The sequence below is a fragment of the Bradysia coprophila genome, unplaced genomic scaffold (assembly GCF_014529535.1).
Source record: "Bradysia coprophila strain Holo2 unplaced genomic scaffold, BU_Bcop_v1 contig_70, whole genome shotgun sequence".
Classification (NCBI taxonomy): Eukaryota; Metazoa; Arthropoda; class Insecta; order Diptera; family Sciaridae; genus Bradysia; species Bradysia coprophila.
This window is the reverse complement of record NW_023503941.1, coordinates 4,468,630-4,493,793: the sequence shown is the minus strand read 5'-3', so window position 1 is coordinate 4,493,793 and position 25,164 is coordinate 4,468,630. Positions and strand designations below refer to the sequence as shown.

General features: G+C 39.7%; 2 protein-coding genes across 3 annotated transcripts; one reads left to right on the top strand and one right to left on the bottom strand.

The window, feature by feature from the left end:
• Positions 1–245: 245 nt before the first annotated feature.
• Positions 246–3,613, bottom strand: LOC119083819 (beta-1,3-glucan-binding protein-like). Of its 2 annotated transcripts, XR_005088952.1 has the most exons (5): positions 3,340–3,613; positions 2,814–3,265; positions 2,429–2,758; positions 1,332–1,565; positions 246–255 (listed from the first exon to the last, which is right to left on the bottom strand). XR_005088952.1 is itself a non-coding variant. In XM_037193615.1 (4 exons), exons 1-4 carry the CDS (start codon positions 3,547–3,549, stop codon positions 1,439–1,441), a joined length of 1,119 nt encoding a protein of 372 aa, XP_037049510.1. In that variant the 5' UTR covers positions 3,550–3,613; the 3' UTR covers positions 975–1,438. The 2 variants fall into 2 exon arrangements, 1 of the variants encoding a protein (XP_037049510.1); XM_037193615.1 differs by lacking the exon at positions 246–255 and having other exon boundaries at positions 975–1,565.
• A 7,264-nt stretch (positions 3,614–10,877) lies between these two features.
• Positions 10,878–23,728, top strand: LOC119083927 (fibroblast growth factor receptor homolog 1-like). Its single transcript, XM_037193741.1, has 8 exons — positions 10,878–10,960; positions 11,014–11,331; positions 11,463–11,768; positions 11,904–12,119; positions 12,194–12,391; positions 12,602–13,028; positions 23,296–23,436; positions 23,498–23,728. Exons 1-8 carry the CDS (start codon positions 10,933–10,935, stop codon positions 23,568–23,570), a joined length of 1,707 nt encoding a protein of 568 aa, XP_037049636.1. The 5' UTR covers positions 10,878–10,932; the 3' UTR covers positions 23,571–23,728.
• The last annotated feature ends 1,436 nt before the right edge of the window (positions 23,729–25,164 follow it).

Sequence of the window (25,164 nt, the reverse complement as noted above, 5' to 3'; positions counted from 1 at the left end):
ACGTGAAAACAAACTAAAAAATGCGTTTGGAGTCGATTCAAATACTCGCTTTATTTATTTTAAATTATGCCAATTGTGATTTTTGCCTACTAGTTTCGATTGCCACGCAATCATTATCAAGGCTTCGTCTCGACTCGAGTTGGACGATTGATTTTAGGCACTTTCGCATGTACAACTCGGGAAATTGCCTAACAGCAATCGTCCAAAACAGATACACAAATAACTAAAGCGAATCGATTGAGGAGGCCGAAAGAGCTACGTATTAAGTTTTATATGCCTCCTACTGGGGACGAAAGTTGAAAAAGGTAAGCCTAAGGGCCCAAAGTGACAGAAAAATGTAAGCCAAAGGGGCGAAAGCGATGGTCTAACCAATGTTGGCTCATACTGGAATTGGGGCCGAGCCCAAAGCTTTTTGTAGTAAAGTCTAAGTTATCTTGTTTTCCAAAATTTACAAAAAAAATCCATTTCTAACGTTTTTGGCAACTCCTGAGCTCAGTCTTTCGTTATAGCTGACTCTCAATAATTTTGTTTGATTCTTGACACTATCACCTTTCAAATGAAGTCGAGCATGATTAATTTGAAAGAAGTAGCGTCAATAATCAAACGAAATAATTGAGAGCCGGATAAAACACAAGACTGAGCTCAGGACCGTTAGAAATGATGAAAAAATTTAGTTTTGGAAATTTTTGTCAATTTTTTTGGAAATTTTTGAAAAAGTTTCCAAAAAAATGTCCAAAAGGAGGCCCTGGTGCGAAGCGTTGGATTTCCAACATACCACACTCGACAGGTTCCTAGTGAAAACACGACCGTTCACGTGATTTATATGATGAAGCAGAGAGGAAGTAAAGGATTTGTGTCCCATTCCCATACTGATAAATCTAAAAAAAGCCTCTTCTGTCAGTGCTAAAACCAGTGCCACGTATAACGATAACTATGGCACTATGACGATGGAATGAAGAAATGATAAATAAAAAGTTTCCACCGTACGATTGCATCTGTTTAATAGATTCTCAAGCCACGGGACAAAATATCAGAATGTTTCTCGCCATTTCGTCCTTTCGCATGAAAAGTTGTATCTGTCGTGCACGGTTGATTTTAGTCATTTTCAGATGTCGCCCTCACACCGTTCGGGCTACAAGCTAAATTACCTAAAATCTACCGTCCACAACAGATACAGTCAGAGGCAATGAAACTTCAGCATGAGTTTGCTTCATCTGTTTTTCAGGCGATTCACACATACAATCACAACTGTTTATCGGTTAAAGCTGCTACATGCACGCGTGTGGTAGTGTTAAGCATATAAACAGTTTTGATTGTACGTGTGGATCAACAGCTGAAGCAATCTCATGCTGAAATTTCATTGCCTCTGACTGTACGGAAATAACTATTGTTGCGCGAAATTGAATTTAACGTTGAATGGAATGCAGCAAGCGAAAAATTACAAGGCCCAGACCCGAACATAATCAATTTGCATTTGACTGTCCGTGTTATGCAAAGTCCAAGTTGGTTGCCAAGCTGAACGAGCCGACCAGAAATCAGCTGCTGCTCTTGGCGAAGTGTTTAGCCTGTCGAACGAAAATGAATAACCTAAATGTAAACTTCTTTCACAGAATAGTCCGTGTTGCTATGCCATCTCGCTCGCTGGCGAGTTTTAACGTTTTTATCATCTCAATGATTTTTGAAACTCAGAACATTTAATTGAATAATAGAATTCTGGGAACTAACCTCTAGAGACCTCTTTTTTAATCAATAAAAATGCTTTAAAAAACTGATGGAAGTACTGTTCATTCTAGAGTTCTAGCGTTGGGAAGCGACCAATCGGAGTGATGGAATTCTAGGAACTGACCTCCAAACACCTCAACATTTCCTCAAATCCAGAGGAGACTAGAAAAACCTGCTGCAAATGTTAGTTTTCCTTGAGTTCTAGCTTTAAGAAGATGATACACCTTTCGCAGTGATGAAATTTTAGGAACTGACCTACAAACATCTCAGACTTCCCTCAAGTCTTTGAAGTGATGGAATTGTAGGAACTAACATCGAAACACAGAGATCTTTGCTCAAATCCAGAGAAGACAACAGAAAACTGCTAAAAATGCCAGTTCTCCTTGAGTTCCAGCTTTGAGATGCATTTGGGAAGACTCAGACCCAGTCATATAGTTGGTCAGAGGTATCATAGTCTTGTAATTTCTTGAGTGAAAATCGTTCGGAGCTCTTTCCAAAACACCCCACACGTAAGAAATGGCCAGGGAAATGAGTCTCAAAGTTAGCGATTTTTCTGTGCCACTTTTCCGACTTTAACTAGTTATTACCGTGAGGACAAAAAAGAAAATTTTGTTCGGAAACTTTGACAGTTAAAATTTCACCAGCGAGCGAGACGAATTTTTCTGCCATAGCAGCCCAGACTAGAATGTCAACGAGCTAATTTTACCAAGGTTTGGGGCTATTACGATTGACAAAGTGATCAGCAAAGAAATTGGTTCCTCCGACAGCTAGGTTCATAATGATGAAAAACTCCTGATCGAACGGAGCCATTTGTGTTCCGCCGAGCCAAGGGTTAGGCAGACCACTCGATTGGAACCATGCGCCGCCACGTGCCCAAAATCCATTACCGACAGGCACATTCAAAATTGTGTTTCCATCGACTAGGAACCGTAGTCCAGCAGGGGTCCATTCTAATCGATAAACATGAAAATTTGCATCGAAACCTGGAACCTGATTTCGGAGGCCATGAGTCGTTTCCCACGCGTTGAAGTCCCATCTACACAAAAACGTGTCAATCACTCAATCCGTTTGTTTCTCTCCAAATTCATTACCGTGGTCCGAAATGCATTGTGCTGCCAGCCTGATTAACGCCAACATTAACATTACCGTTGTACAGCTGGCGATTCGATCTTTGTTCTAACAAATCAATTTCACCTGACGCAGGCCATCCACCATATACGGAACGTTGAGGCATCAACCACAAAGCGGGCCAAAGCCAGTCTCCGGCTGGCATTTTAGCCCTGATTTCGAGTGTACCGAACTTAAAACCGAATGAATTGCGTGTATCAAGCCGGGCACTTCTTATCGGATTGATGATATTATTGACAGATCCCTGCCGGTCGCATCCGTACCACTCAGCCAATGTGCATTCGCCAGGTGGTATAATAACCCGACCGGAAGTCAAAAACGATTCACCAAATATATCAGAGGTAAACGAGGGTCTAAAGTTCAAGATGCCATTGTTCACGAACGAGTTCTGGCGATCGTTCACATACCATTGAAACTAGAAACGCGAAAGCACAAACAAAATGGATTTTCCTTTTTTTTTCCATTGGGCAAACAAAAAGCACTTCGAACCTCCCAATTTCCACCTCCAGCCAATGATACCTCATGCTTCCATCTCGCCACATCGAGGAAATTGAAATTATCCTCGAATATCAATTCGCCCGAACAGACTTGTGATGGTGCGTGTGTACCGGTTACAGTAGTAACTGATGGGGTACAAGTGATATTAGCGTCGCGGGCATTTGCCAAAGAAACTATTGCGAAAAATATGAAAAGTTTCATATTCAAATGGAATTTTACAGACACGTCCACTGTTAACTTGAGATTTATAAAATTATGGCTTTTTATAGGCGCAATAGAAAACTTCCACAATCATTGCAGCAATTTAAGATTAGATTAGTTTGAGTGGTAAGAAGCTAGAGGTTCACAACTTTTATCAAGCAGCTGTAATATCATCAAGCAAAGTCAACTTTTACTGATAAATTGAAATTGGATTGGAAACGAGTGGAGGAGAACGTAGCAGACGCTGGATCGTTAGCCTCGTACGACCGTGTAACCTTACTGCTTCCGTAACAGGGCATATTTTAGGGGAAACAAAATGCTCGAAATTTATTAATTTTTCCGTCACGTTCTGTTTCTCTAAAATAACAACACATCGAAGTGTCTCCGTTGTCTCTATGGCCTTTTTATTTATATTTCTTGAGCTAAACCGATTACATTCGGATGTTAAGTAAGAGACACCAGAATTCATGAATTTTGGGGAATTTGGTCCCATTGCCCAAAGTTCCTCATATAAACACTAAAGGTAATGCAAATGCGCAATTGAATTCGTTTGGGTCAAATTGCAGTTAGTAGTGGGGTCATCCATCGTAGCAGGTGCAGCAACATCAGCTGAGGGTGCATTACCTTCATTGTTTATATGAGAGAAAAAAAAATTTGTTGAAAGTGGAGTCCACTTAGTCAACACACTCCGAGAACAGGCACGAGAACAGACATAAATAAGAGGCCTCCACGACGCAGTAGTCTAAAATTCTCATATAAATTCAGTTTTTTATGTTGGAATGGGCCACTTCGTTACGGACGTTCCATACGAAATAAGAGGGCAAATGACCGTTAAAAAATTCTTGTGCCTGTTATTGGAGTGCGTTGACTTAGTGGGCCACGCTCCCTCGGAGCTATTTTTAGCTACGGTTTCTTTGTTACTATCCTGAACCATTGTTCGAAAATAACAAGGAAAATGTTTCAGCCAAAGATTGGAAATTTTGATGAACGTGAAAAGGTGATATCTCGCACCAAGCGAATGCTTTTCTTTTCCCGATAGAGGCCTAACCTAGAATACTTTTAGTATGAAGTGAATAGTGTGTTAGAGGTTCCAGTTTGCGGTGAGGAATAAAAGCAGTGATACAAAAAAGTGGTGTTTATTCAATCGCTGATTCTAACAGAATAAACATAAAAACTGTCTTTCCTCAAGTGCCAACTTGATTGATTTAACTCAATTAGAATTTATGAGAATGCTAAGTTCAATCTTCAACACTTCTTCTCATTCCCATAAATTCTACCACTTGAATAAATATCATTCTCCGTTGCATAGCGACAACATAATAAATCAAATTTTATCTTAAGTCTTCGTCTCCGTTAACTTCCTCCCTAACCAGAACCATATAGACTGCCGTAACCAGCTTCTCCATCATAACCATACACTCCGCCGTACGAAGAACTATCGAAGCCTTCACATGCAACTTTGCCACCAACGACCGACTCTGCGGCGACCGATTTCTCAACCATTGTCCCAATGAATTTTCCACCTTCGTCTTATTGCCTTCCGTCTTCGTCTTCCGCCTTCTGTTTTCTTCTTTTGTTCTGTTTATCATCCTCTACTCCATCTTCTTCTTCTTCTTTTGTCTTCTTCTTCTTTTGTCTTCTTCTTCTTTTGTCTTCTTCTTCTTTTGTCTTCTTCTTCTTTTGTATCCTTTTTCTTTTGCTCAAACTTTGTTGCTCTCCGCTCAAGTTCTGTTGCTCAAACTCTGTTCCACTTTCTTCTCTTTTCTTTTCCTTTCTTTTCTTTTCTTTTCTTTTTTTTCTTTTCTTTCGTCCGGTAAACTTTGCCAATGTCGATGCCGTAAATAACACTTGTTTCTTGTTCTGTCATTGCTCGCAATCCATTCTTTCGTCCATTTTTAGTCCTGTCGTCAACGTTCTTTCCTTTCCAAATCATATTCCAAATCCTACTCCGTTTTCAGTCCATGTCAGCATACTTTCATTCTCGATTTTATTTCCATCTTCATCTTCTACTTTTCACTGCCCTATCCCTGATCTGGGCCCATAACCTGTTAGAGGTTCCAGTTTGCGGTGAGGAATAAAAGCAGTGATACAAAAAAGTGATGTTTATTCAATCGCTGATTCTAACAGAATAAACATAAAAACTGTCTTTCCTCAAGTGCCAACTTGATTGATTTAACTCAATTAGAATTTATGAGAATGCTAAGTTTAATCTTCAACATAGTGTTCCTGCACTCGAAAGCAAAATTTTAATTGTAAGAAAATAACTTGACGCTAGGTTTTGTTTAGAATTACGTAGAATAGCTCCAGAAACCTATTTTACACAAACGACGAAGAAATAAATTGAAAAGTAACCAAAAGTGTGTGCCCCTTCTAGAATTTGTTAGTAAGACGACCTAGGTGCAAAAATACATCTGGTGAGAATACTTATCCAGACACATGCATGACATCGAAGGACTGAGCTTATCTTTGAGTTGTGCATTTTCTTGTGGATTCGCCAAAGTTGGATACCTTGTTCGTTGCCAAGTTTTCAGCACTTCCTCAGGCAATGCTGACTCTACCAGCGGATAGAGCATCGCAGCATAGTTATCTCAGGTGACACCAAGTGACTCTATACCACGCAATTGTGTTTCTAACTTGTCGTAAAGAGTAATCACCGAATTACTTTCATGACTAACTAATTAACATAATGTAGACCTCGTCCAATTCGACTGTACTGGTAGTACATGTCAGTAGTTCACCGACGGTAACTATTTTTACAGAATCCGAATTTTCTCAATATTTTGCCGCACTTTCGATTTTCAGTTTATGTGTTTATTAATCACGGGTCCAATGGGAGCGCTCACAGGAGCACGTTTTCACAGGAGCACGTTTTGGTTACTCAAGTCAAGTCACGGGACTGCCCAAAACTAAAATCAAAAAGAAAATTCCATGTGCATGACACAAGTAGTACGACTATGTTCAAAGTTCACTGTGATACCTCAACTCCTGAAATTAGCTGTTGAATGACACCTGATTTATGAAAAATCGATTTGAAATGACCGAGGAAAAATGCTTAAAAGTTGACACAATTTCTGAGACACTTTTTGGGGGAAGCTAGATATTACACCCATTTCGATTCCACAATAGAAAAAAGTTTTTCCATTAAATATCGGTAGTGAGCCAAACTTTCCGGAACATAAGAAATTTCTCAATAAAAAATGTTGCACTTTCGGAGATGCTCAACTTGGCTTTCCATATAAATAGCATTTCCGGTTGACATTGCAACCAACATAGCCCAACAAACCAAATCTTAAAGTACTGAAGGCGCACGAATCCGTGATTTCGGCACAAGGACCTAGGCGCAGATTCTCGTGAATTTAAGAACTCGTAACTATCATTGTCACCTTAAAACTTACAAATCATTTGGACTGTTAAGTTTAACTCTATGATTACTAACGGTAGACCAAAGTGTTGCATTGTTGCATTTTTGTTGCATTTCAGTACAAATTTTTTTTGAAATTGTTGTATTAAAACAACACGTCTCCTAAGGGTGGTGACACCTGTCAAGTTACGAATTCTTAAATTCAATGAGAATCACTCGAAAAAAGAGCTCATGCAGAATGACTGAAAAATGTTGACATAAAATGGCTATCTGTCAAACATTTCTCATGCTTGATTAAAACGCTTATTATTCGGAATTTTTCACGCATTTTGCACAATCCGACCAACTGTTTACTAGCCTATTGTTTGACGGTAAAAATCACGAGTATAAATAGCATAAGTATGACAACACTGCCAACCGAAAATTAAGTTCCGCTAAACAAAATGCCAATGTGTAACTTGTGTCCTTAGGACTACAGCAAAGGAATCAGCGTTTCAGTCGGACCAATATACGCGAAGCAGAAGCTATGCGCCATACATTGACATATTGTTTGACCAAAATTCGTCTAGTCAAAATTTTTAATTGTTTTTCAGCTGACAGTTGCGGAACGAAATGCGGTTGAAGCTCGATAAACTCGGCGCACTGCGCAATTATAAAATTTGTAAACGCTACGCCTCAGTATTCAAGTGGTGAAAGAATTAGGCTTAAGCTTTGGTTGAAACATTTTTTTCTTTCTTTTAAACCATTAAATGTTACAATGGTTCTATTGTACGTATGCGCAAAATTTGTTGGGGCAGTCACAATATCATTCATTTTGATGGATACAATTGCATGTGCAAATGACGTAAGTTGTTCATAATTTTGAAAGAGCCAAACTACTATCAGGTGCTTTTTTGTCAACCGTAAATTCGGTGCAAGTCGAAAATCTAATTTGATCTCGACTAATTAGAGAGTTATTTAGTGACAAACATTTAATTGATTAATTACTATTTTACGTTGATTTAGTAGTAGCAAGTAATTTATGACTTCTGACGGTTAACATATTTCATCACTCTTATTAATCACTTGTTGATTAGTCATATTAATCATCTAAGTGTTTGAACAATCTTTAAAACGGAAAAACGAATAATTCCTGTATATGATAAAGAGCCATCGATGATCGATGACTGATTAAATTATCTCAAAATTTATTTTGCTTTTCCCTTATAAAGCAGAGAGTCGTTGTAACTGTATTTCCATTGTTTCATCTGTAACACGCGCATATAATTGTTGTGTCGGTATACGAAATTATGCCTTACAGAAACGTACTACACTTACCGTTTATTAAAACAAAGACAACACACACCGTCAGCGGGCGTTTCGCCTAACTGACTGAATGCCATTATAAACGAACAATTACATGTAACACAAAGAGGCGTTATCGATACTAAATCGAAGACGCAACATAATGACAGATTCAATCAGATGTAGTTGTGGTTGAGTTTCGAACCCCCAATGTGAAATCTCGAATAATTGTTAATGCTATAACAATGGAAAGAGAGAACAGTTTTCATCATTATTCTGACAACCAACGGTAAGTAAACGGAGTACATTTTTTCACGCGAGCTGAAAATTTTGACAGATGGCCCATACATTTTGTGTCAAAATTTCGTTTCACCGGTTTAACTTGGCTTAACGGACAGAAGATTAAAAAATATTTCTTTTATTCGGGTTTGATGATAGGAATGTCCAAATGGGACCATTTTTTGCTTTCTAAGCAACAGCATAGACATAAGAGATCGGGAACTCTTTGATACCCGATAGTTTATCATACACAGTCTAGCCTAAAGGAGGGGAGGGTAGTTTCAAAAATGACACTGGATATTCCTTTTTAAGGCTTGGAAACTATATCGGGACGGGAAAACATGAGCAGATAGGCGATTCCAAAGCCCAATCGCGGTAGAAAAGAAAGTTCACCTTCACCTAACGGTGCCACAGAATCTAGAAGCCACAACACAGCTTAGCACACCGCTTACGCTGACTTTTTTGTGACAAAAACCGAATTGTGTAGGACGAGCTCCAGCTCCACTCCCACCCACAATTGGGAATCGAATTTATGCTTTTTACATATATCTTAGTGACGAGCGGGTGAAAAGAATTTCTTCGGAGGAAACCCATTCTTTTCGCCGCATTTTTTGTCACGTCCATTATATGATCGGACCACAAAAGTCCATTGGTAAAGTTCGTTCCCAGAATCATCAAACATGAAGCTTTGTCAGCTACAAACGACAGTGAGTCTGTCATCACAGAGCATTTATGTGTGAATCTATACGTCTGAGTTTTGTTTGTGGTAACATGATCGCAGTTGGCAAATCAATTAAACCGAATCGAGTGATCCATGAACTGCCTATATATATATACCGTGTAATCTATTCAATAAATTTATTCGATATTCTGCTTCGGCCGAGAACACAACAACGTGCCGAAGCCGAATATTGAATGAATTTATGGAATAGATTACACGGTTTCATAACTTACACAATTTTAAAATGTTGTCGATTGAAGGTGATGTTAACTTCATGTTATAATTCTTATTATTTGTTGACGACTGCAGTGCCTTAAGGGCATATTTCTATTTATTTTTATTTGATTGGTACAGTCCACTGATCGTGCTGAACGAAAAGTGCAAATTTGGTCTTTAAATTAAATTTTTGATTTCATTGCAATTGCTAGCTGAAATTATAAGACTCAGTTCAGAATTGCTAATGAACTTTGTCGGACTTACATTCAATGCCGACTCCGACGTCAGCAATCACTAGCAATTTCGACATTGGCCAACAAATCACTCCAATTTCGATGCAAGCGTTATCTCCAGTTAGGAATACAATCACTGGTCGACGTTTGCCCCCACCAATCGCTGTTACTCATATTGGACATACCTTAGAGTAATTATACCTAGAGAGGAAATTTGTACGACGAAATGTGGTCCCAACATCAGTTTGTATAAGATACACATTTCGTATAATTTTACACCAACACATGTATGCTTTGACGTTTTTTCGCTAATGATATTTCAATTTGCCCTCTTAATTAAGAGGGCAAACACACATACCAATAAACATTTCGTATTTTATGTTGGGACCACATATTTTACGTAAGTTTGTTCGAAATTTCCTCTCTAGGTATAATTACTCTTAGGGACATACCTCACAAATGATAAACAACAGTTCCGCTCCAAACGCAATTCCTGACAATGGTCAAAACCAACAATGGTCTTCGCTGGTTGAATTGGCGGACATGTCTACTGAACTCGAAGATGAGCTACATAACGTATCTGATTAAGGGGACATGTGTGGTGACACAGCAACCCATTCGAATTGTAATAAAATCATTCATAATCCGGCTTCAGCCGTGACAACATCTATGAGTTTTCCTTGTATTTAGTTGACTGTAGATTATCATATATGGTCGAGATTAGCTCCCATATGTTCAAATTGAACTCAACTCTGTTTTGTCGACCACAATGCATAATAGCCGCGATATCCAGCTTCATACGCTTTCGATAATTTCCGAACGCTTAATTATTATCTCCGTTAACAAACATTCATGGCGATCAACAGCTCCGTGCGGGAGCTCGGACATTTTCAGTTCAGTAGAAATTTTGTGGTGAATCTTTTCGTATCGTTGTGCACGTCACATCGTTAAAATCGTCAAAATGATATTGTCCTGCTTCTACAAAACCTTATTCTTCACAAATATACAATCTGTCGTTTCTGAAAGGCAGTAAGGTTCCTGTTAACCATTAACAAAGTCAAATCTCCAAAAAAAGTCGTTGATTTGATATTGTCGACACAAGGACAAATTCGAATGTTAAGCGAAAACATAACAGTTACTAATTATGCTTGTTTTTAAAATGTTTATAGGATGCTGCGGCTCACAGGTCATATTCTGCTCACAGTCAAGAAAATTTACAAATGGACCAAATTCCCCAGTTTACCAAACCTGATCAATTGAATCGTTTAATTGTAAAATCACCTGGAGAAATGTTGAATATTCGCTGTGCAGCTGATGGTAGAACCAACTTTTCAAACAAGCCAATGCATTGAAAATAATTTTTTAAACAGGGAATCCAGAGCCAAGCATAGCATGGACCAAAGATTCGAATGACATTCATCGAATCGACGAAGTAAAAACACGCGGATGGACATTGATTCTGAAAAAACTGTCGTCAGATGATTCTGGACATTACACGTGTGAACTATGCAACATCCATGGTTGCATAAGTCACACGACCCACGTACTAGTCGAGGGAGACGAAATAGTTGCTAATAAACATTCGAACAAGTCGAATCAACGACCGCGTTTTTCTAAACCCGAGCAATTGAATCAGAAGATCTTGAAGCCATCTGGACACATGTTAAATATTCGCTGCGCAGCTACTGGTAAACGCAAACACAGTTCTAACGTTTGACACTTGAAAAATTCCGAATGTGTGAAGCGCATGGCTCCTCCCACCAACACAGCGTGCGCCCAATTTGAATGATTTCTTTTCACAACTGACGTTATTTCGCAGGTGATCCAGAGCCAATCATAACATGGACCAAAGATTCTGATGTCATCGATCGGATTGGCGAAGTGAAAACACGCGGATGGACATTGGTTTTGAAAGATTTGTCGTCGGATGATTCTGGAGATTACACGTGTGAACTATGCAACATGCACGGATGCATCAGTCACACGACCCACGTACTAGTCGAGGGAGACGAAATAGTTGCTAATAAACCGAATCGACCACCACGTTTTTCTCAACCCGAGCAATTGAATCAGAAGATCTTAAAGCCATCTGGGCACATGTTAAATATTCGTTGCGCAGCCACTGGTAAACGCATACACAGTTCTAACATTTCACATTGAAAATATTCCAAATGCACACGCTTAAGTCGGACAACCACTCTCCAAGACATCGTGCGCCCAATTTGAATGATCCTTTTTCAGCATTGACGTATTTTCGCAGGTTATCCAGAGCCAATCATAACATGGACCAAAGATTCTGATGTCATCGATCGGATTGGCGAAGTGGAAACACTCAGATGGACATTGATTTTGAAAAATTTGTCGTCAGATGATTCTGGACATTACACATGTGAGCTGTGCAACATCCATGGATGCATAAGTCACACGACACAGCTTCTTGTCGAAGAAGTTAAATCTACTCCGATCAATGGCAAAAGTAAGTGGCACGTTACACGATTTGATGTCCAATTGAAGTCGTTTGGTTTCGCTATAACATCTCTTTAGTTGTAGATAGCACATTCTGGTTGCTCGTCTTGGTGACAGTATTAGTCGCTTCTATTTGTTTGGTAATCATATTAAAGAAACCATTTCATCAATGGCCATTCCGGATAATCAGGAGCCTTCTACGTATCAATTCACGAGACGAGTCTGATTTTACTTGGGAAATTCCAAGAGATCGTGTCACACTAGCAAATGTTATCGGTACAGGTAACTTTGGATGTGTATTTATGGCTACAGCACGTGGACCATTAGGAAAACAAGCAGTCAGGAGACCGAACAGAAATAAAATTGGATTTTGTGACACCGTTTTTGCGCGCATAATCGAGATATGGGAAAAAATCTGCATCGCATGCATCCGAACAAAAGTTGTTGTCAAAACACTTGTAATTCCAACGAGGTATAACATTGAGTGTTTAGCGCGTGAGATCGACATAATGAAAAATATTGGCAAACACAAAAACATTGTCAACTTACTGGGTTGCTGTACTCATGACGGCGGTCCACCTTACGCCATCATTGAATATGCACATAAAGGCAACCTAAGCAGTTTCCTTCGGGAGAACAGACGTTTAACTCTGAAACAATTAATTTCATTTGCAAATCAAGTGGCCCGTGGCATGGAGCATCTGGCATCTATCAATTGCATTCATCGCGACTTAGCTGCGCGTAATGTACTAGTTTTCCGCAATAACATTGTGAAGATAGCTGACTTTGGTTTAGCAAGATATGGGCGTCGACAAGGTGCTATAGAACTGCTACCAATCGGTGAACAAATACCATTCCGGTTGACGGCGCCCGAAGCTCTGATGACATTTTTTATAATACACGAAAGCAGCACGGATGTGTAAGTGGTTAAAAAATTTCACTCAATCAACACACTCCAATAACAGGCACATGGACAGATCCTAGGAATCATAAGCGAACTGACAGGAGAATTTACTCTTCCCCTACTTCGGTTTTCTATTTTTCGCCCTTAGCGATACCAGATACTTGACACTCAAGTTGACACTCAATTACTAACGTCACTTTCACTCTGTATACCTATTGCGTATTGCCTACGTGACCCCTCTGTGTCCCTGATCATAGTGCGTATCTCTTTTGCTTGCGTAACCCTAACGCCAACATGCCCATTTTCGACCTTAAATCCACGTTACCTTTTAGAGAAAACCATTTTTCAAAATCGGTAAGATTTACTCAAGTTAACGTGACAGACGGACAGAATGGAAAGAAAATACCCAATTAAACCGCATACAATTACTCAGGACGCCTACACGAAGTAATTAATCAAAATTATTGAAAAATGCGATTTTATCAGGGTCTCAGGATTTTTATTATCTAAGCTTGCATATTGAAGCCTTTGAGCTCCGAAATCCGACTGTCCAAAATTCTTATAGCTCGTTCCAATCAAAACAAAACCGGATTCTTGATTTTGTGTTTATTGTTTTGAACCGCTTAAAAATACCTAAGAACAATCATTACAATTCGTTAATTTCCTTGTTAAACCGAATCAGTGAAAACAATTTCTTACTTTGGTACTTTCCGTGCGGATTTCTAATTTGACTCGCGAGATCGTGTGGGAAACTAACCTCAAAGCTTAAGACTAAACAAAATAAAATTACTTTCGGTTTCGGATTTGAATTAATTTCCTTTTTTCTACCTTGACACCGTTGGATGTCCTGTTTGCAGGAACGGTCTTTCAAGCAGATGAGTTAGCCGCGTTCTATCGACGTTTCTGTTCGAATAAAATAAAATTTGCTTTGATTAGAATCGCGGCTCCAAGAAACCCTCACAACAATTTGATTATAAACCGAAACTGACCACAAATCTTCACACACACGATCGTAACTGTTTGACTTAGAATTATTTTCGTACTTTGGAACTAAAACTGATTCCGATGATCACGGAATTTAGATATTTTACTTTGCACTCCTTCAACAACAAAACTTTCGTTTTCAACCTTGAACTTAAACTTGATATGCAGCTGTCAACAGATGCAAACTTGGTTAGGCCAATGACTGACTGGTGACATCATCGACCGATAGGGTGGTGTGGTGGTGTATTTCTTATCGATATTTTGATTTGTAGCGCCAACATTTCTCCCCCCAGTTTTGAACTTATGGAGGTCTAAACTTTCTTCGTCGGTTGGTGCTGGTGGATGTACGTCGAGAACCCCAAGTCGTACCGCCGGACGCCACAGTGCACTTCCATCGGAAAATTGAATTTTTGCTCGTCGTACCTGATCTCTACTGCCGATGATGGTCTCGACAATTCTACCCTTGCGATACGTGTTTCTCGGCTGGTTCTCGTCGAAATCAATAGCGATGTCGCCAACTTCCAACGGTTTAACCTGCTCGAACCATTTTGACCGTCTGGTTAAGGTTGGAACGTATTCGTTGATGAAGCGTTTCCAGAAAATGTTCGTGCAGCGTTGAATTTCCTTCCAAGATGATTGAAGATATGCACCGTCACCTTTGAACTGTCCCGGTGGCTTTAATCCGTTCGACTCGCCGAGTATAAAATGATTCGGCGTTAATGCTTCGCTTTCACATGAGTCGAGTGGCACGAACGTTAGCGGTCTTGAGTTGACTACATTCATGATTTCCTTCAGTAAACTGTCGAGAACTTCCTCTCTCGGTGTGCGACTTGTCATTGCGTCCTCTAAGCATTCTTTTACCGTTCTGATCATGCGTTCCCAAAGTCCTCCCATGTGAGGAGCAGCAGGTGGATTAAAATTCCATTTTGAGTAACAGCTGGTGAACGATGTGGCGAGTTCCTCCAAATTTAATTTTTCCAGTTCCTTGAGCAGTTCCTTGTTGGCTCCTTTAAAGTTTGTACCGTTGTCGGAATAAATTTCAACTGGCCTTCCCCGGATGTTGATGAAGTTTCTTAATTTCATGATGCATGTCTGTGTGTTGAGACTACTGGCTAGTTCCATGTGGATTGCACGAGTTGTTAAGCATGTGAAAAGTACGCCCCATCGCTTTTCCGGACGTCTTCCAACCATAACGTTTAACGGACCAAAAAAATCGACGCCAGTAAACGTAAATGCACGAATTCCCGGTACGAAACGAATAGCTGGTAAGTCAGCCATCATCGGTGGGCGCGGTCGACATCTGCGCACTTTACATTTCATACAGTTCCATCTAACTGATTTGTATACCACTCGAATACGAGGTATGTAGAATCGTTGCCTCAGTTCGTTAATGACAGCTTCATGATTTCGATGAAACATTTTTTCATGTTGACTGAGTATTACCAATCTTGTTATTCGGTGATCTCGTGGCAGAATGATTGGTCTTTTGGTGTCAATGGTTAATGCCTTTGCATTATCAATTCGACCGTCCAGTCGGATAAGGCCACTCTCATCCAAATATGGCGCACAATCGTATATCGGGCTGCTTTTGTCGATTTGTGCTGGCTTGGATTTTTTCGAATTTCTAATCAGCGTGATCATTTCTTCCGTAAATCCGTCCCATTGAGCTTGTCGATATAGCAATGTTTCTGCTTTTACTAACTCTTCCATGGTAAGTGGTCCGTTGACAGCAGGCAACTTTCGAATTTTTGCCAGCAATCTTCTTCCCCATCGAATCGCATAACCGACCGCTCTTATGGCCCGTCCAATTTTGGAAAAACGATTAATGTCCAGCAAAGTTGGCACCACAAGTCGCGAATGAGAGCAGGATAATTTCATTTCTTCCATCGTACCATTTGGAGTGATTTTTTGTGGCAATTTTGGCCACTCAGCTTCTGGTAACTTTAGAAATTGCGGTCCTGTGAACCATCTGCCATCCATGTCGAAAGATGGAATTTTGTCCCATTTTGTCGCCTCGTCAGCAACGTTTTGTTTCGATGGAACCCATCGCCATTCATATAGCTCAGTCGCCTCCGAAATTTCTCCGATTCTGTGAGCCACGAATTGGTGATACTTTAGATGTTCGGATTGTAACCATGTGAGAACCGTGATCGAGTCTGACCAAATTATTCTTCGGTCAATTTTTGAGTACAGTCCCTCTCGAATGCTTTGTGAAAATCTTGTACCAAGGACGCTGGCCAGTAATTCCTTTCGTGTGGTTGATAAGTATTTTAGTGGTGTTACCCTGGCTTTTGAGCCTACCAACGAGACTGATACACCATCTTGATCTTCTATGCGGAGGTAGGCTGCTGTTGCATATGCATGGTCGCCAGCATCGACAAAAACGTGTAATTCGATATTTTTCGTTGATGTTGGACTCAATTTATCGGAGTACCAGCGTGGTATTTTCACTCGTTCGACGTTAGGCAGCAGATTAAGCCAACGAATCCAGTTTGATCTCAAATTTTCTGGTATCTGCTCGTCCCACTTAAGCTTTGTTCTCCACAGCCCTTGAAGAAGGATTTTGACGTGGATCAGATAATGCGATAATAAACCAAGTGGATCGTATAATTGCCTCTGCAGCTCGTGGGTATTGATTCTGGTGCTCGGTTGCGTTGAGATTTTTAACGAATTGAGCCAGACTAGGGGAGCAAGTGGCACCAAAGGTCATTACATTCATCACATAAATGTCCGGTTTTCTTGATTTGTCTCCATTTCGCCAAATAAATCTTTGAGAATTTCTGTCTTCTTCGTTGATCATAACTTGGTGGTACATTTCGGCTATGTCACCGTTGATGCCAATTCGATGCTCTCGGAATCGTCTCAGAATGTCAACAATCGACATTGACAGGTCTGGACCCGTGAATAAGACTGAGTTCAGTGACACTCCTTTCACCCGAGCTGCAGCGTCGAAAACTGTTCTTAATTTCTCCGGTTTCTTCGGATGCACAACTGTAAAAACTGGCAGGTACCACGTTCGATTGGTTTTAACTGTAGCTTCGGACTCTGATAACTTTGAAACGTAGCCCTTTTCCATGTAGTCTTTGATTGATTCGTCGATGGTTTGAATAACTTTCGGACCCTTATTCTCGAGGCATGACAAACGTTTCATGGCCATTGGGTAGCTGTCTGGCAATGAGTATGCGTCGTTCTTCCATAACAATCTTGTCTCAAATCGGTCACCTTTTCGAATTGTATGTTGTTTCATTAGCTTCAGTGCCTTCTCGTTCTCTTTCGAATCCAGACTCGCTGAACTTGGAACGACTCCGAAATTCTCTAACGTAAAGTGTTCCTTGACCATCTTATGTAGGTCTTCATCTCTATCCTGGCATGGACATTTTACGACTCTATGAACTTGCACGAAACCACTCGAGTCTTCTTTTGACGCACCGTAGACTTGCCATCCCAGTCGTGAGCGTGTGGCGATTGGATCGTCCACATTTCCTTCGATCCACTGCTAATCGAGCATTTCTGATACCAATTAAAATCGTTGGTTTGGCATTTTCGTATCCAATTATTGGTAGGTCTGAGAGATGATTGTATTTTCGCTGAAGATCGTGAATTGGTAACGATTGTTCGGGTAAATCGAGTCTTTTCACGATATTAACCCCGTTCAGTGGGTATTTTTCGGTAGGAATGATTTTGCCGTCGACCATCAACTTTCCGGAAATTTCTAAATTTACCATCTCCGATTGCTCTTGTCGATGCATTCCCTTTGTCCATACCATACAAATTGTTTCTGGTTTTCCGGTTAAATTGAGTTTTTCTGCTGTCTCTTTTTCCATGAGGGTAAACGACGATGCCTCATCCAAGAGAGCGAATGTTGTAACCTTTCGGTTTTTGTGATGCAGCTCCACTAGTGCTGTTCGGAATAATTCTTTGTCATTTTGGAAGTGGGTATTGTTACTTCCGGTTTTGACGTTCCCTGACTGGTTAGCATTTTTTGCATCGGGTTTTTGATTTTTCGATGACGTTTTGGCTTTCTTGTCCTTGTGTAACATCGAATTGTGTTTGAAATTGAAGCCGTTGATTCCGCACTCTTTTGACAACGCACAGTCTCCTGAATGTGGCTTTAGACAACGTCGACATAAATTGTGTTGTTTTAGTGAATCCCATCTTTGATTTACGCTTAATTGTTTGAATTGAGAACACTCCTCTAGCCGTTTGCAATTGTTGTCGCACATAACGCATTCCGATTTCGTATTGGAATCCGTAGATTTTGTTCCATCATGGACGTTTAAGTAACCACCTTTCGACCTTGAATTGTCGTTTCTGCGATCCTGATTTTTGTTCGAATCACCTTTTCCCTTGTCGTCTGAATTGCTTGGAAACACTAAATCTATTGGTGATAAACGGTTGATCATCCTTGATAAAGCTCGCAGCCACTCGGCAAGTGTTCGTAACGTCACGACTTCAATGTTTTCGGAATATACAGCAAAGTCGATTTTGGTTTGATGTGGTAACTTCCGTAGGATTTCCTGGACGAGTTCCGGGTTGTATAAATAATACGACAGTCCCAATTTGTCAATGACATTGCACGCACTATGAACTTTGTAGCCAAAATCTGACAAATGTTCTAATTGGTTTGGTTTGATTATTGCTTCGTTTCTGATGGCGTCTAGAGTCGCTTTCATCACTAATTCTGGGCGACCAAATCGTTCAAAGAGGATTTGAATAATTTCCGGGACACACTCGGGCATCATGAGTTGACTTTTTACGAGACCCTTTGCTGGCTCCTCCAGACATTTTTCCAAACGCTCAAGATTTTCGTCGAGACAGTAACCACACAACGCAGTTGTGTTCTCATATCGTGTAATAAAGTTTGGCCAATCGACCGGATTACCATTGAATTTTGGTAACCATTTTGGCAGCGCTTGTCTTGCAGCAATCTGTCTTGGTGTTAAAACTGGCAGATTTGACGGCTTGCTATACATTGGAAACGTTCGTTCGTTCAACGTTTGCGGTACATGTTCCACTGGCTTCGACACATTGGAACTCACGATCGGATTCATTGTTGCCGCTGTCGTATAAATCGATTGTCTTGGATTAGCAGCTTCTGATTTTTTCGATTCAGTGTATGGTGGATACATGCTTCTGTACGTTTGACTTATCCTCGGCTGAAACATGTCTCCTTTAACGGTGTACTGATTGTGCAAGTCTTTGTCGACAACTTCATTTCTACCGGAAGACTGTGGCATTTCGGATAGACTTGGTGGAATTTCCAAGTTTTGACCTGTTCCATCGGGCTGGAATGTGTTGTAAGTTGGTCGTTCATTTTTGAACTGACGATGTGGTAGAATCGTGCTACGACTTCTTGGGACTTCAATTTGTTCAGATTCACGAGCTTCTGTGTTCGGATGATTTTGGTTTAAAGTTGCTTTTCCAGCTATAGGATCTGATTGGATTGTCATTTTGTCGATTCGGTCTAGATCCAATTGTCGGCTGGAAGCTCCAATTCGTTTCTGAATGATGTTTTCGATTTCTGTTTTGTTCATCGAAATTGACGCATCAAAACCCAGTTGGTTATTTGTATCCGGAAAATTTGTATTAATTTTGTCGGTTGCCGATGCTCGATTTTGTTGATCTTCTACCCAACTTGCTACGTGCGATTTGCTTGTTCTCACTGATCCTTTCGAAGACGAACTGCCTCTCTGACTTTTGGATTTATAAACTTCCTCCAAGAATTTTCTTGATCGAATCTCCTTCGCTTTGATGGCCTCGAGTTTTGCTTTCAGGATTTCGTTATCAATTCTTTCCTGTAGCTCGTACTGGACTTTAGCATGCTGAAGACGTAACTCCTTGCTGGATGAAATTGACGAAGTGGATTTTGCCGATCGAATCGACCCATCGATTAGTGATTTTATCGATTTAGATTTACTTGCTGGACTGCTTGCCTTCGCATTTTTTATCGAATCTTGTGCGTCACGACGGATTGACTGAGTTGAATTTAAATTCACATCATCGATGGACTCTTGTGGGTTACGATAGTTGATTTGAGTTGACTGACGATTGTTGCATTGAGACTGCTGCCTGTCAGCTTGTTCCCCGATGATCACTTCATTTTGACTTGTTTGATGGATGTCGTCAGAAGCTTCGACATTACCGTTCGACGAATCGTTCCGATTGCGTGGGTGAGTCGATTGTCGGGTTTCATGGTAAGACGGAGTCTGAAGTCTTTCAAGATCTTCCTCATCGATAATATCTTCTAACATTGGCTGATGAACGTCGACCGAAACTTCAACTTTGTGGCCACTTCCATTTGCTACCGACGATTGACTTTTGTTGTCCGAAGTATCATTTGGATTTTTCATAGTCGACTGATCACAGAGGTTGACGAAACTTATTTTATCTTCTTCAGACGGACTTGCATTCTTCTTGCAGCAATTGACGCATCGCCATTCGTCGTCGACACCGATATTCGTAATGCCAACACATTTGAAATGAAAGTCCAAATTACATCCATCGCATTGTACGAAATTTTCGCCGGGTTGGGATGGAGAGTTGCACAAACTGCATGTCACTTGACTAATGTTGACTTGTTGATGTTTCTCCTGCCGGCTTTGATTGAATTGTTGACCTTGACGTTTATCACGATTGTTCTTGCCTTTGCCCTTTTTCCAGGTCATTGTTTTGGCCAATCCAGTCAGGACAACGTAAACAAAGTATTTTTAAGAATGAAGCCTTTGAGCTCCGAAATCCGACTGTCCAAAATTCTTATAGCTCGTTCCAATCAAAACAAAACCGGATTCTTGATTTTGTGTTTATTGTTTTGAACCGCTTAAGAGTGATATCGCCAAAACTTGAACCAATTTTGGTGAAAATGAATACCATGGTTCGGCGATCCGGGCAAGCTACAGCTCGTTTGAATCGTCTTTCAATTCTGAGAAATAGGGATCTTTTACTTTTTCTGTTAGTTTCCCATTTTCGGAGTGAACACGTGAAAGTAATAGCATGTCAATTGGTCGTGAAAACAGTTTTTCGGTGATAGCTCGAGATAGAAATCTTTCTAAAATGTGAAATGTTGTAGGAATATAGGCCTCTGGCAGACCTTCAAAACGAGTATAATCATCGGTAAGGACAGCCACCCGTTCTGGACTTATGACTCAAAAAATGGTGAATGTTTGGACAGTGCTGCTGGCTTGCAACAGAACTTTTCCGCGGAACTGACTATAGGGTGTTGTAGCTGGACGTACCCTCTTTCGTTCCACGTATAATACACCCCAGAAAAATTGTGTTGCGAGCCACAAAGTTAGTCGAAGTAAAATGCCGCTCCAGTAGACCCATATTTTTCAGTGTTTTCAACTTGTTTTTGGTCTTCAAACAGGCTGGAGAGATGGGAATGAAATAAACTAAATCAAAATTACATGTTTAGCTCGAAATAGTTTTGAACCGAGCGATCATGGGCCTTGAAGATGTTGCTTTCCTCCTACTTCGTAGTAGGTGGAAAACCTCATTTCTTTAACTTCACAAAATGAACAGAAACTCAATTTTTTGCTACGAATATAGGTTTATTATCAAGCAAAGATGCGCATCGTTCATTTACAGTCAATAAATGGTCAACCAAGATGTAATTTGTACTTCATAAGAGGTCACAACCGTTCCCAGCTATGGAAAATGTGTAAAAAATCCAGTTTTTTGACACAAAAAATTGTTTTAAGAATACATAGCTTAAGACCTTAACTAAAAGCAGTTAAAATCTCCACAGAAAAAAGTATGTTTGTGAAAAAACTGGATTTTTTACACATTTTCCATAGCTGGGAACGGTTGTGACCTCTTGTGAAGTACAAATTACATCTTGGTTGACCATTTATTGACTGTAAATGAACGATGCGCACCTCTGCTTTACAATAAGCCCATATTCGGTGAAAGCAATTGAGTTCCTGATATTTTTATGAAGTCAAATAAATGATGTTTTCCAGCTACTACGAAGTAGGAGGAAAGCAACATCTTCAAGGCCCATGATCGCTCGGTTCAAAACTATTTCGAGCTAAACATGTAATTTTGATTTAGTTTATTTCATTCCCATCTCTCCAGCCTGTTTGAAGACCAAAAACAAGTTGAAAACACTGAAAAATATGGGTCTACTGGAGCGGCATTTTACTTCGACTAACTTTGTGGCTCGCAACACAATTTTTCTGGGGTGTATTATACGTGGAACGAAAGAGGGTAAGTCCAGCTACAACACCCTATAGTCAGTTCCGCGGAAAAGTTCTGTTGCAAGCCAGCAGCACTGTCCAAACATTCACCATTTTTTGAGTCATAAGTCCAGAACGGGTGGCTGTACTTACCGATGATTATACTCGTTTTGAAGGTCTGCCAGAGGCCTATATTCCTACAACATTTCACATTTTAGAAAGATTTATATCTCGAGCTATCACCGAAAAACTGTTTTCACGACCAATTGACATGCTATTACTTTCACGTGTTCACTCCGAAAATGGGAAACTAACAGAAAAAGTAAAAGATCCCTATTTCTCAGAATTGAAAGACGATTCAAACGAGCTATAGCTTGCCCGAATCGCTGAGCCGTTGTTTTGAAATTGGTTCAAGTTTTGGCGATATCACTCTTAAAAATACCTAAGAACAATCATTACAATTCGTTAATTTCCTTGTTAAACCGAATCAGTGAAAACAATTTCTTACTTTGGTACTTTCCGTGCGGATTTCTAATTTGACTCGCGAGATCGTGTGGGAAACTAACCTCAAAGCTTAAGACTAAACAAAATAAAATTACTTTCGGTTTCGGATTTGAATTAATTTCCTTTTTTCTACCTTGACACCGTTGGATGTCCTGTTTGCAGGAACGGTCTTTCAAGCAGATGAGTTAGCCGCGTTCTATCGACGTTTCTGTTCGAATAAAATAAAATTTGCTTTGATTAGAATCGCGGCTCCAAGAAACCCTCACAACAATTTGATTATAAACCGAAACTGACCACAAATCTTCACACACACGATCGTAACTGTTTGACTTAGAATTATTTTCGTACTTTGGAACTAAAACTGATTCCGATGATCACGGAATTTAGATATTTTACTTTGCACTCCTTCAACAACAAAACTTTCGTTTTCAACCTTGAACTTAAACTTGATATGCAGCTGTCAACAGATGCAAACTTGGTTAGGCCAATGACTGACTGGTGACATCATCGACCGATAGGGTGGTGGTGTATTTCTTATCGATATTTTGATTTGTAGCGCCAACACATATAGCTTCTCTAAACATCTTTTTCATTATTTCATTGTGCTTTGATGGAATCAGTTGGTCTTATGGAGTGTTACTGTGGGAAATAATGTCACTCGGTGCGGTCCCATACCCCGAATTCGATTCAAAGGAGACACTTTACAATTATTTGGAAGATGGAAATCGACTGGATAAGCCTCCTGGCTGTCCAAGGCGATTGTAAGTGATAGCAATCTTGTTTGACAAGGAAGAAAGTGACTGTTTTTCTGTATTCCATTAGATATAAATTGATGCAACAGTGCTGGAAGTGGCAGCCACAAGAACGACCATTGTTCGAAGAGATACGCTGTTGACGATATTTCTGTGCAGAAACGGTTGGATTAAGAATTGTTGGGAAACAATTTCTGAACACGTTTAAGTTTGTTAGAAATGAACATTCCTTAAGTACTTAGCAGGGGAGTTGTGAGAAACGTTCATAATTAATAGACATTAGTAAACACAAAAATTTTGAAGCAAAATTAATAACTATTAAAATCTATCATGTCCAGAGCGATAGCGGAGGACTTGACGCAGTCTAACTTCCAAAAAAACAACGAAGAAAATTTTTTGAGACTCGGCAACTATATATAGCCGAACATTTCACTTTCTACCCTTTGGTTTATATCACCACAAAACATATTCTATCATATTCTCGCTTCAAATACGAACAAAACGAGCTACCACTCGACTATGTAGGTTTAAAATTGCCGGAGATATATCGTTTTGAAATTGGTCACTTTTCATACAAAATGCACCAAATTGACTTTTCCCAAACAATCAAAATCTTTCAACTTACTCTGTATGTTTCTATCTATCTATCTATCTATCTATCGACGGACGATCTCGGAAACTAGTCAGCCAATCTCCATGAAATTTTGCAGGAACCTCAGGGTGGGCATAAAAATGAAATTGTGATACGCCATTACCCCAGGAAAAACCAGAATTTTGTTTGGCATGTAATTAAAGTGATAGCTATTTAATAAGAAATGATCACAAGAAAATAGGAAATGATCACTAAAAAAGAGAAATGATCACAATTTTTTTATGATAGCAATAAAAATAGAATTTGATCACCAAAAAATAAGAATTTGATCACTAAATATATGCAATTTTACCACTAACATATGATCGTCTCGAAATAAGAAATGATCTACAATTATACGAATTTGATTACAAAAAATAAAGAAATGATCGTGCAAAATAAAAAATTTGATTGCAAGAAATAAGGATATGCTATCTATTATTCTGTTTGATTATTAGACGATGCAAGAGAAAAAAAAAATTAACATCTATGTTACCAACACCGTTCCGGCGCCCGGCTCGCATTGCGGCCCTCCGCTTCGCTCCGGGGCAATGGGCCGGATCGCTCGGCGTGTTAAAACGCTTTTTATGTGTATTCGTTCGGACTTTTAGTGATCAAATTCTTTACTTTTAGTGATCAAATTCTTTATTTTTAGTGATCACATTTGATTTAGCGGGTGGTAGGTACTACTTGTGATCACTTCTTATTTTAGGTTGATAGAATCTTATTTCGTAGTGTTATATTTGAAAAACTGGTTGTGATCACATTCTTATTTTCCTGCAATCATTTTAATTTTCAAGTGATCAATTCTTATTTTAGATTTATCGCTTTTATTTCTTCCCATTTTGTTTTATTATTATTTTAGAACAAAAAAATAATTTAAAAAATCGGGGCAGATTCGTTTGAGCTAGAGTGATTAGAGTGACCAAATTTTGAGCTACTCGAGCGTAGGATGAAAGGACTAATATTTTTTTGGGTTATGAGAGATAGAGAATTACTTTCTTCGGCAAAGTTTCAGAGTTTTACGAGTAGAACAGAGGGGCATATGTGAAAAATGTCGAAAGTTGGAAATGGGTGGGTCAATTATGTTTTTAGAGGCATTTCTT